Genomic DNA, 12,401 nt, shown 5'->3' on the forward strand with positions numbered 1-12,401 from the left:
AAACTACTTTAACAAACCACAATGCTGAACATCAGTTGAGGAGATTTCTTCTCAGTCTACTTGACACTTCCAGTTAAGTTATCAACAACATTTTTCCTGTGGTATCACACATGAAATATTGAATAAAATACTCTCTGTTTAATGGACTTTAAGTAAGAGCATTTTTGAAAAGGAACAAATATTTAAGAGGTAAAATCTGAAATTTCTAAATAGAAAATCTTAAAATACAGCACAGGAAGGGTTGGAATCAAAGAATAAAATATCATTAAATCGTGACAGTATGCCTTGAAACAATGTGATTTTTCTTTTAGAAAGAATTCACTGACACATTTCCATTCAACTGAACCCCAGAATGAAAGTAAAATTTTCAATCCCTTATGCAATTTGAAGGGTTTGGGAATTTGAGAGGAATATTTTACAATAATGCTTATGGCTTTATATACAAAAAATTTAAAGGGAACTGGAGAAAAAAAAAAAGAGGAAAAAAAGCAACTTCAGAGTGTTCAGGCACCTACTACTGAAATGTAAAACTCAAACAGCAGGGGTTTTACCTCAAGGATGGGAACTGGAGAAAAGTTTGGTTCTCCTTTTGCCCATGCTGGTGTGTCATTCACATCTTCACTGACAGACCACACACAAATCATAGAGTCCCTGTAAAAAGGTATCTAGCTGTTGTTTGGAGGGGGCTGATGGAAGATATCCTCTAATATCCTGTCCTTAAAGCATATTCTCTTTGGAGATGCTGTACTTGCTCCCCTTCCACCACTTTCTTGGATCACTTGGTCTCTTTCCGTACCCTTGATCTGACACACAATACAGAACAAAAATTATTCTACTTACCACAAACAGCATCGCTCTCATCTAAACCATCTCCACAGTCATCCTCACCATCACAAGTCCATTGCTTAGAGATGCATTTGTTTGCAGAGCAAGCAAATTGATTCCATGAACAAGACGAATCTAGGAATGACATCAGTCACTGCATTTGTCAGGGTCCCAATGACACCCCTGTATTTTCTAGCAAAGTTTAGGAATCTCCACACCGCTCCTCTCTGTCCTCCCAACTTTAATGTATTGAAACATGGTATAATCATAATCTTGGTATTCAGGATGCTATCAGTTTGTCTAAGAGTTTGCATTCATCAATATAAAAATAAATAACAAATAAATAGTAAAACATTCAAAATGTTTACATTCAAATATTTTTAACCATTTTGCTAGTTGGATGAGGACAAACACTTTAAAAACATTAGTCTTGATTGCATATTCGGATGTTATAACTATAATTAATTGCTTTATTGTGGTAGTAGGGCAGAGATGACACTGCCTTCCTCTTGGTACTGCGGTATTTAAATGCATCTTTAAAAGATTTCATGTTCTTTTCTCTCACAAGAAAACTGCTGTGTATTTGTATTCTGTTGTCCCATTGACACTTTTGTAGACACTGAAAATAACAGCATGCTTCTGCATTTCAAAATCAGTCTGCACAACTGTTCTTAATAAATGCTGCTATTATGACCTTTCCTGAAAACTTCAAATCATCCGCTTTTCCCAGACTTCTTTCTTTAAGAATAAAATTTATTTTGTTTTATTTGATGACAAAATAAATCAATATTAACAGTAAAATAATTTTAGGTAATACAGTCTGAATTTAGAAGTAGAGTAACAACTACCTCAAAAGGGGTAAAAGCAATAAGGAGAAAAAGAATGTACTAAAGCCCCTTCCCTCTCTCCCACAAAAATTGACTAATATGTTTTAAAGTATTGCATATAAGTATGTATGTGTAATAAAACCTGGAAACGTGAACATAGTGTTACACCTGAAGAATGTGGTCAACCCAAAACTGCACAGAGTCCCTAATTTTGAAGTTATCAGAATTATATATACCATGTAAACTGCAAACCAAACATGGAAGCACATTAGTGCGAACTGGGTCACGAAGACAGTAACATATAATTCAGTCATGGTAGGTACCAGAGCAAAAAAAATTAAAATAAAATAAAAAAAAAAACCCACAATTTTTTATTTAAGTGGGGAATGAGAAAAGTTGACACTGCTTTTGCTGGTTGCTGCTACAATTCAATTATAGAATACTCTGTTCAGGTAATCTGTACAAATTTAAGTTAAAAGACAGCTCTCATATGGCAAATCAACTTGCACTGCTCCACAATGAGGTAGTGTCGAAGAATCTTGAAAGATCCAAGACAAAACAGACCATTAACCCAAGTCACAGTTTATTCTGTATTTTATTCACATCAGTTTTCTTTTTACTTTAAATAATTATATTTCTATAGCTTCTGAGGCAAATAAATGCGTATTATTGTTTCATAAAGGTCTACTTTTGTTACTCACTGTTGGGAGTCACAAGATGTTGATATGAACTGGTTATATCTATAAAATTGTCCTAATAAGGAATTATGAAGAATTAATTAAATTGTGATATACTAAAGCAAGAGAAAAGTCTGTATACAGATACACCTTTAGGAGAACAAATCATTTGATAGGGTTCTCATTCTCGCATGAGATAGGGTTAAAAATATTGGCAGCATGAAGTATTAAAGAGTTGAATCTGAAAATGTAGTATTGAAGACCTTTTTGTATAGCTCTGGATTCAATCTCTAAGATAAAAACGCGTACTTCTTTCTGTTTTCAAAGTGCATTACTGATTACAGAACTACAAATAAGAGAAAATGCTCACCACAGTGCAGTTCATCTACTCCATCCTCACAGTCTTTCTGCCCATCACAAAGCCAGGTGGTCAGAATACATCTTCCACTAGGACAACCAAAATAATTTTCTTCACATGTGGGTTTGTTTTGAACTGTGATAAAATAAAGAATGTAATGTAAAATGGTCTCTACTAGTATGATTAGGAGCCTAACACATTTCTGCTAAATTTCTGAATACTAATGGACAAAGTGTTTATGTCTAAAAATGAAGAAAGATCTATTTATTTTAATTTTATTTAAACAAACTAGAAAATAGTGATAGCTAAATAGTTTAGTGAGCTGAAATTATTTATGTAGAAAAGAATCAAAGCACAGCTTCAACCTAAATTAAAAGGACCTATAGAGGAAAGTAGTTCAGTTTCTGCGTTTTGAGCCCAGGTAGATCAACACGGCTTATTCTTTTACATCAACTGAAGAAACTGTCCTTCTGATCTGTCTGCCAGCATCAACAAGGTAACCTAATTGTGGCAGTATTTTTGTCACATTCACTGTGATATGCTACAGATCTGATGCATGCGCTGACTGGAGTTGTATCACTGATGTTGGAGCCAGAGAGGTACTTTGTCACATATTAAAAAGTTCTTCTTAGCCTTTTTTCATTGTAGAATATGAAAGTCATTTAAAGTTCTACATTTATGCATGCTTAGAAAACAGATATGAGAAAAGAAAACATACCATATATTTAGTTTCATGATGTAAGCACAAATACTAGTCTAATGAATGGCGCAAGCTTTTTGCAAAATCTCAAGCAAGGTCTTTGCCTGGGAAAATCCAGTCAATATACACTAGTTCCAATACTGGAGATCACTGAAGCTCTGCCAAGGTTCCTATTACTCCTTTAAAGTATTTGAGCTATTGATACTGATTTTATTTTTCCCCCTCTTTTCTCTCTCAATAAGAAAGTTAAAGTTATCATATTTATGGCTTCTACAGCTATACGGATAGAAAATTAAAAAAAATGATAAAGAAAGAAAAGGGATGCCTGTGGTGACTGGGTAAATATTAAAGATTTTCTAAGTATATCCACCCCTAAATGAATATTTTGCCTTAATTTTCTGTAAGAACAATGACACTGAGCAAAGACTGTTAATGGGAATTATCATATTTGCAATAGAAACAACACTCAAAAACTTAATGTGCCCAAAAAGTTGGTCAGTTTAGAATGAAATGGCAAAGGAAATAACAGGTAGGTTGAACTGGAATGGTATTGCTTCCAAGTAAAGGGAAGAAGGATTCAGGCAATTAGCCACACACTAAAATGATGGAACACTTGGCACACATTTGAAAGTCAGAAGAAAAGTAATACAAATAAACAGACGATGGAATAAAATGCAACATTAGTTCACTTATGTGATATTAGTTTACTGAAGCCATAGCATACTTCCTTCAAAATCTTCTTTGGTATGCAAAAAATAATATACACAAAGGAAATAAAGTAAAACTAAGATAATTCAAACTCAGTGAAACAGACATACAGCAAATTCTAAAGAATTATTAGATGATCTGGGGACTATGGAGATTAGAACAAAATCTATAATTTAATATGCATCTGGTTTTATAGGGAGGATGAAAGTTCTTAATATCAGGTTAATTGACATTAGTGATGAAGGTCTAGGTTCCTTCTACATCTTGGTAATACTTTCAGCAATAAAGTTAGCACAAAATATATGAGAATTCTGACAGAGACTTGGTGACCAAATGGGCTCAACACGCAGAAAACCAGAATATTAAATGGGAATAATCAAATGATGTTAATTGATAGTCCAGCAAATTTGGATTCTAATTAACAACATAAAATCAAACGTTTTGTCTTTACTAACTAATAACATTTATTAAATAGTAAGTATTTTTACTAAATAATAATTCTTCAAAGAAAGAGAAGTAATGGTCAAAGGAAGACAATTACAATCTGGCATGAGTCAATTATGAAAACAAACAAACAAAAATTTAAAATGTGTTTTTGTTGATACAAGGCAAAAGTTGGACTTCATTTGCTCTACCGGATGCTGGTCTGGTATATGCTAGGGAGATGCAGGTTGAGATGACTAAGATGACACAGACACATATCCCTGTTGTGAAAGCAGGAATTCTAAATGCTTTGGCTTATTTGTCATTGCATATAAAGAGTAAGAATATGAAAACTGAAGGACTACAAGATCCTTCTCAGCATTACAACAGCTATAAACCGGAATACGTGTAGACTAGAAATTAAAAAGTGAATGAGCTTCTGGAAGATGATAGTAATAGAGTACTACGAGCAAAAAGCTCTACTTATTTTTAATTCTATAGATCTTTGTACAAAAGCTCAAGGTGCAGAAGAAGAGACATAGACTTCACATCCCAAGAGTTTTTTTGCCAGAGCACTGTCTTCAGTTTGATCAGAATTTCTTAGGATGGGCCTAATCCTACAAGTATGTATCAACAAGCCTGTGTCCCTTAAAGTATTCTCACTCTAAATACAGATTATCACTTATTTATTTATCGGTGTGTTTCATATTGTATTTAATATTCTCAAACTTAAATGAGGGCTTCTGAATAATAAAGGAGCGAACATATCAATGCTATCCTTCATTAGGTTAATTAAATATTGTGAATAATTCACTGGTTAGCATTAAATATAGTATTAAATGTCTCAACACTCGCGGTTAAGAATTGATAGCTAGATATTTATACTTATTCATCATTAAGAATTTCATTTGTACAACACTTCAGAATTTAGGATAATCCAAATAACCTAAGAAAGAATAGAAAGCAGATGCTAAAACTGTGATTATGGGATAATGAGAATTTCTCAAGACTGTAGAAGAGACTTACACAAAACTATTATACTCCTGCACGAGGGATCTTTCCCTCCATCGCTATTAGATAGGCTCAGAGGGCAACACTATATAAACATTAAAAACTTCATGCTAATTTCTGAAGTTCATTAACACTCCAGTCATTCTGATGAAGACTGCATCATAAAGTCTCATGGAAGTAGAGTCTTTCCTTCAAATTTGTATAAGCATATATCTTGAAAAATGTGTTTCTATTGTGTTAGTATTCTGTCTTCTCATGAAAAACTGTCAGATGAGAAAAAAATAAGACTTCAAAATGGGGGTGTCAAACTAATTTTCACCAGAGGCCACATTGCCCCTACATTCATACAGTCTTAAAATTACATTTGGCCCTTTGAAGGCAACCGTGAGGATGATGTTGCCCCTGCTTCAAAACATCAAGTTTGCTTCTTGTTTCTTCCACACACGATATTTACCTCAGTTCTCGTTGTTATTGGTTCTTTGCTCATCTCTATTAATAAGTTTTTCATATGATTCACTTCCCAAGACACTAAGTATATGATTTTTTTTTTTCCCCTACATGTCATAGGGTGCAATGTCTTTCCCTAGGAGAGCAGAAAAAGACAGGAAAACCCTAGAGAAGTAACACAATCTCCAGCTGTAAATAGCTCTTCTGCAAACTGCAATCTCAGCTCTGGGACTGGGCCTCAAGTGTACCATGATCTCTTTGTACGGGCTGAAAAGCAGAGCAACCACAAAAGCAATAACCCTGGAATCTACCCTGGCAGCCAAGCCAAAATACCTCAGTAAAATAAAGGAGAAAGTTTAAAAAGTAAATAATAAAAGAAATATCATCAACGAAAGTAGTAGCTAATAAAAGTTCCTGAGTGATCGTGTTGAAGCTTGATGAGTCTGACATTTTAATGACTGATGTTTTACTTAAACAAAAATGATTAATGACAGACGTAACCTTGAGGAAATAGAAAAACAGACGTTAGAGATTTCTTCAGAGAAATGCATTAGTAATATGTAATAATTTGCATAATCTAATGAAACACAAAATAAAGACTGGTGAAAAAACTGCATTCAGCATTATATTAATCTTGGTATTAGCTAAAAGTATTGACTGAATAAACATTTTGCAATACAATTAGAAAAAATATAGGAATATATATATTATATATGTATAGGAAAATATTTTTCAAAATGTAAATAATTTTTTTCTTATTTACAGTTACCTGGACATTTTAGTTCATCTGTATAATCTCCACAGTCATTAGATCCATCACATATCCATTCTGGCAGTATACAAAGTGAAGTTGAATTACAGCTAATAAATCCTGAAGATTTTATTCCAAGTTTATAGAAGTAAGCACAGTTTGTATTATCTGCAAAGAGAGCAAATTACTATATCACACCTAATAGAGATTGAAAGCCTTATAGTTTGGTTTCCAGGTTTACTCAAGTTTGCTCAGACCATGCAGCTGCTGGTATCCAACTAGAAATGACTATGAATTAACTGCTACGTAACAAGGAATAACCATGGAACAGATGCTACAAAACACAGAGAAACACAAACTTACTACAGTTCTTTTCATCTGAAGCATCTGCACAATCAATGATCTGGTTGCACTGCGCTGATTTTCCAATGCAAATCCCATCTGAACAACGGAATTCTGTTGAAGCACACGTTGAATCTGTAACATATGTTGATAAAAGATGTAAATTGCGGTGCTAAACAGACTCTTGAGGTGCATATTATATGTATTGTGTTCAAACCTTCTACCTTTTAGGATGAGGCATTCAGACTGTACCTTGCATAGCCAAAAATTCAGTAGAAATGTAAGGTCTACTAACCTTGAAAGCATAAGTTTCTAATTTTTAAGTTTATTTTTGAGCCTAAAAGTCTGTCTCTCTAGATAGTTTGACTCAATTTGAGATAATCACCATGTGAGGAAGGAAGAAGCATTTTGAGGACTATCTATCAACCTCTCAGAATTCTTTCAGGTAATGCCAGGTTGGTGTTTTTGCCTGTGTGCTTTTCTCCCTACTCATATTCAGCTAAATGATTAAAAACCATGCAGTGCTTTCAAAAAAATTGCTTTTTAGTACAGCTACCCAGGTTTTAGCCATATATTCTGATATAATTTCCACTCCAATCTTTCTGAATGGTATCTAAGGATTTGTATTGTCTGGTAGCTAGTCTGTATTAATTGGCAGATGCACAGATATAAATATTCATGTTTTAAGACAAAAAGAAAAACAATTCTGATATAAAAAGGAGAAAAATTCTGGCAATTTTGCAAAGGACATAGATATCATTGTGCATCTGAGAAGCAAAGAAATAGAACACTAGCAACTTCAAAGAAGAATCAGCGCAGCAGATGCAGAGAAGAAATCACTCATCTTCCAACGTTTTCGCCTGTGGTAAAGTCACTCTCATTTATTACTTCACAGAAGCAGCAGCAGCAGCTGTGTGTTCTGAGTTTTCTAGTGCCAAAACCCACTCTCCTTCTAGAGGACTGCAGGTGTAAACCAAAGTCGATCTTCGTATCAGTCCCAACAGGTGCTGTTTCAAACACACCAATGTGCTGCGCAGTTTGGAATTCTAACAAAATGCACTTGTAGTTCCAATAAAGTTATGTGCATTTTCTAGCTACTTTTGTGTACATACTGAGTATTTACAGAGCAGGCCAGCATAGGGCAACAAAGATGCTGAAGGGAGTGGAGCATCTCCCTTATGAGGAAAGGCTGAGGGAGCTGGGGCTCTAGAGCTTGGAGAAGAGGAGACTGAGGGGTGACCTCATTAATGTTTATAAATATATAAAGGGTGAGTGTCAGGAGGATGGAGCCAGGCTCTTCTCAGTGACAACCAGTGATAGGACAAGGGGTAATGGGTTCAACCTGGAACACAAGAGGTTCCACTTAAATTTGAGAAGAATTTTCTTCATGGTGAGGGTATCAGAACACTGGAACAGGCTGCCCAGGGGGGTTGTGAAGTCTCCTTCTCTGCAGACATTCCAACCCGCCTGGACACCTTCCTGTGTAACCTCATCTGGGTGTTCCTGCTCCATGGGGGGATTGGACTGGATGAGCTTTCGAGGTCTCTTCCAATCCCTGACATTCTGTGATTCTGTGAATATTCTGAAATCACCTTGAAAGTAACTGTCATTTACCTTTACAGTCAAATTCATCAGAGTTGTCACCACAGTTATTTGCACCATCACATACTTTGTTACTTGGAACACAGCGACGATTAGAACATGGCGTGAAACCTTTCCGACAGCCTCTGTTTTCTGCAAAGTTAAGTACAAACACATAATTTTATTTAGACACAATATATAATAAAAATAGCCTTACATTCATACCAGAAAAACTTTTCAGAAAAATATTTTAAATTAAAATGCATTTGAAACTACTGGAAAAATTTCAGAAATTGTTCATTTATCGTCCAGCAAAAGAACATAGACTGATAAACAGATAAGGAATAATAAAGGAAAGCACAATGAGGAAGAATGAAAGAATGATAAAAAAAGGAAAAAGGAAAGCCTGATTCCAAATTTTTATTATCTCGTGGTATAAAAAGCCCATCTGCCTTAAATGCATTTGTTTAGACACACTTTTGTCAGGCATGTGACAACGTTTGCATATAGCATCAGTAATTCTATCATAAGAGAATGGAACATAAAAAAAACTGCCCTAAACCAAACTGGGAACAAATGGAGAGTAAAACATCACAAATAAATATTAGTAGAAAAGTTTCTGGATTTATGAACACCGATACTGCAAGTGCTCTGCTCAAGTAGGTACACTATTGAAGAACATATGAATTTTACGTATGTTGATATGTTTGAAAAATCAGGAATTATTTACTAAAGCCCTAATCATTGCAGAAATCATGCCACAGTAATAAATAAATGACCTAGTCCATGACAGAACCACAGTTCTTCCTCCTTTTTCCAATGTGTAGCAAAAAGTTCAGTATGGCTGGTTTAACTGAGGCAAAATGTATGTTGTCACACTACAAATTAATATAATGAAGCAAATCGATGTAAAGACAAATTGGATGTTGCATTTCCATTTTTTTCAGTATTGCAGAGTATAGAATAGTTTCAGCAGCTCAGTAAACCTCAGACTACTGACATACAAGAAAACTTCTCCGGAATGATAAGAAAGAGTATTTTGAGATTCCTCACCAGCTACAACTTTCTTATTTATTCCCAGGTGATCTTCTCTCTATTCTTTCAACCTACTCTCCTAACAAAGTAAGAAACTATGAAACTTTAATGGTTCTTCCATGAACTGTGAATGAAATGAATGACTGCAGTTAATAGTAGAGCCAAAGAGGTTTAATCCATATAACAATATTAATTGATTGCGTTTTTTGGTGGTGGTGTAATTTTTTTTTTAATTACTTCTTATGTCTAAGCAAGATGCATACATAAATACAAATATATATACAAACACTTAGCAAGAAAACCTAAGAAGGCATTCACAGACATAGGTCCTTTCCTTTTCAGTAATCTGAAGCTGTCACTTATAATTCAAGGGCGATTTCCCCTGGTAACTAGAAGCGTTTTGTGTATTCCAGATACTTATTTCCTTGTCGGATGTGTTTTCTTCTTTTTCAGATTCAAACCTCGTTAGTTATCTTCATGTAGATGATTTAATGGAATGTTTCTATTCGTTTTACATGTCATGATCAAAGCAATTATCACATAGAAGTGTGAAAGCTATCGGGGCACAAACTGAAGATGAAAGAAGAAAAAAGAATACGTAGTAGCAGTTGCTATTCTCGGATGTTGGTGTTGATTTTTTTAAGGTAAAAAAATGAGAAGAAAGCTATTCCATTTCTTTTTTATTCCAGTATCACCCTTGGCTATTATTCCAGTATCAGTCTTGGAGCTGGACTCATGGATCCTTATGGGTCTCTTCCAACTTGAGATATTCTATGATTCTATGAAAATAGCAGAGATGAACTCCAGGAATTAAAGCAGATATTTTAATAAAACTATAGATATGGAATGTATAAACACAATGGGTGGGTTTGAAACAACGTGGGATTGTTCATATGGGAAATAGAAGGAATACCAAGGCTGTGATAATAGATAAACCGAACAAGGTAAAAGCCAAGAGTCACAGGCACACAGGTAACAAGGAGATTTCACTGAACATGCAGGATACAGGAATTCACTAAGGCAGCAGTGATTTATGAGAGTTATTGCAACAGTTGTGTTTTAGACACTGCAGCAGGCCAGCTCAGTTGGACACAAAACACCTGAAAGTGATTCAGTTAGTGTTTACAAGAGGAAAAAAGATAAAAGAGAGAAAGACAGAATCCCTCGGGAAAATTATGAAAGTAAAGTGTAGACAGCCTGGCATCTAACTTGTTGCAAGATGAAAACTGATTAGTGTGAAGAATAATGGTATTATGAACTTAAACAGAAATTGGGTGGAAAGATTTCTTACACAACTGTTTTTGTATTTTATAATACTTACATTTTAGTGTTTTCTATTCGCAATCAGAGAAAATCCCATTAAATATGGAAAACTAAATAAAAATTTCTAAATTAAAGCTGAAAATACTTCATTTTTCATCTTCAAAAAATTATCTAGCTGTGGTTTTCCTTATTTTTGTTTTAGAGACAGAAATATGAAAGCATTTGAGATTCTTTTTAAAAATATAATTAAGCAAATACATGAAGTTTGTGAGGAAAATAGGTTTAAATAATTCCATCTATACTGTCAGGGTTTTTTTTTAACATACAAGTTGCCATTTTCTTGTGAATCTTGGCAAGCAGTTTGTATGCATAAGCAGAAAAGTCACAAAGCAACCAATATAAGCCTTTATAACCAAAATAACAACATGAAGGTGAAATGTCTGGAAATACTTACCACAGTAGAAAAGTTTCTCATCAGACTTGTCCTTACAATGAGCGATGCCATCACAAGTCAGCTGATAATCAATGCATTCACCATTTCCACATTCAAATTCAGAATAAATGTTGCAAGTAGAATTTTTAGCTGAAAATAAACCGTATTAACATGTAATTTTTAATAGTTTTGACTTTTAGTGTATTTACAATATCTCCTACACCATTTTTGAAAACCTAAGTACAAAAAAACCACACCACAATATCAGAACATAAAACCTTCTATAGATTGGTGACCTAGTAAACTGGCTCTAGTGATCTCGTAGTGTCAAGCTGAGTGAGATCTGCTCACTGATCCAACTAAAACTAGGTCTAAAACCTCCCAAAATCCCGACTGCAGTCAAGTTAGTTAAGCCATCATTCAGCCACACAGCTGCCATTGCTGATGAAAGGCATTCGGCAGAAGGGAGAATAAGACTGTCCTTAGCAGAAGTACGCTCCTTGGTCCTCTTCAACTGATCACTAAACAACAGTACTTTTTCCTGTTATGAAAAATACTGATATGAAATTACTATTGACTCAGATGTCCCAGGAAAGTCTAATATCATTCTAGCATGAAAAAAACAGTAGCACGACCAGAATAAGCTCTGTTAGCACAGAAGTAGGTTTGCAAAATAAGCAGTACAGGTGTATCAGTGAAGGACTACATGTCTTCATATCCCACACCAACACAGCCCTGCCAATACAGCCCAGTGGTTTAAAAGTGACTCTATCAGTAGGAGAGAAAAGACTTGTTAGGCTGTCCAGGAGCAACAGAGTGCTGCAGAAGAGCCTGAAGCGGGCAAACTGTCTAAGCTTCTAGCAGGATGGTAAATCTTGCTAAATCATATCCAAAACTTAAATACAATTTTTCTTGAACGTTACAGTGACTCTACTCTTATGATCAAAAATTTTGATTTAAACAAGGCAGGTGGGTCAAAGCTATGAAACTAAAGCAGCAGAACAAGCATAGTTGCCAGAT

At 34.7% G+C, this 12,401-nt stretch overlaps 1 protein-coding gene across 1 annotated transcript in view; it reads right to left on the reverse strand.

The window, feature by feature from the left end:
• The window catches only part of LRP1B (LDL receptor related protein 1B), a gene marked incomplete at both ends in the record, with an annotated part of 678,833 nt that overhangs the window by 124,385 nt on the left and 542,047 nt on the right, over positions 1–12,401 (reverse strand). Inside the window, 6 exons of the mRNA XM_080346793.1 lie at positions 841–960; positions 2,700–2,822; positions 6,746–6,895; positions 7,091–7,204; positions 8,684–8,803; positions 11,403–11,531. Coding sequence (XP_080202919.1) covers positions 841–960; positions 2,700–2,822; positions 6,746–6,895; positions 7,091–7,204; positions 8,684–8,803; positions 11,403–11,531 — 756 coding nt within the window. The remainder of the gene's footprint in view (positions 1–840; positions 961–2,699; positions 2,823–6,745; positions 6,896–7,090; positions 7,205–8,683; positions 8,804–11,402; positions 11,532–12,401) is intronic.

The sequence above is a fragment of the Nesoenas mayeri genome (assembly GCF_963082525.1).
Source record: "Nesoenas mayeri genome assembly, chromosome: 6".
NCBI classification, from domain to species: domain Eukaryota; kingdom Metazoa; phylum Chordata; class Aves; order Columbiformes; family Columbidae; genus Nesoenas; species Nesoenas mayeri.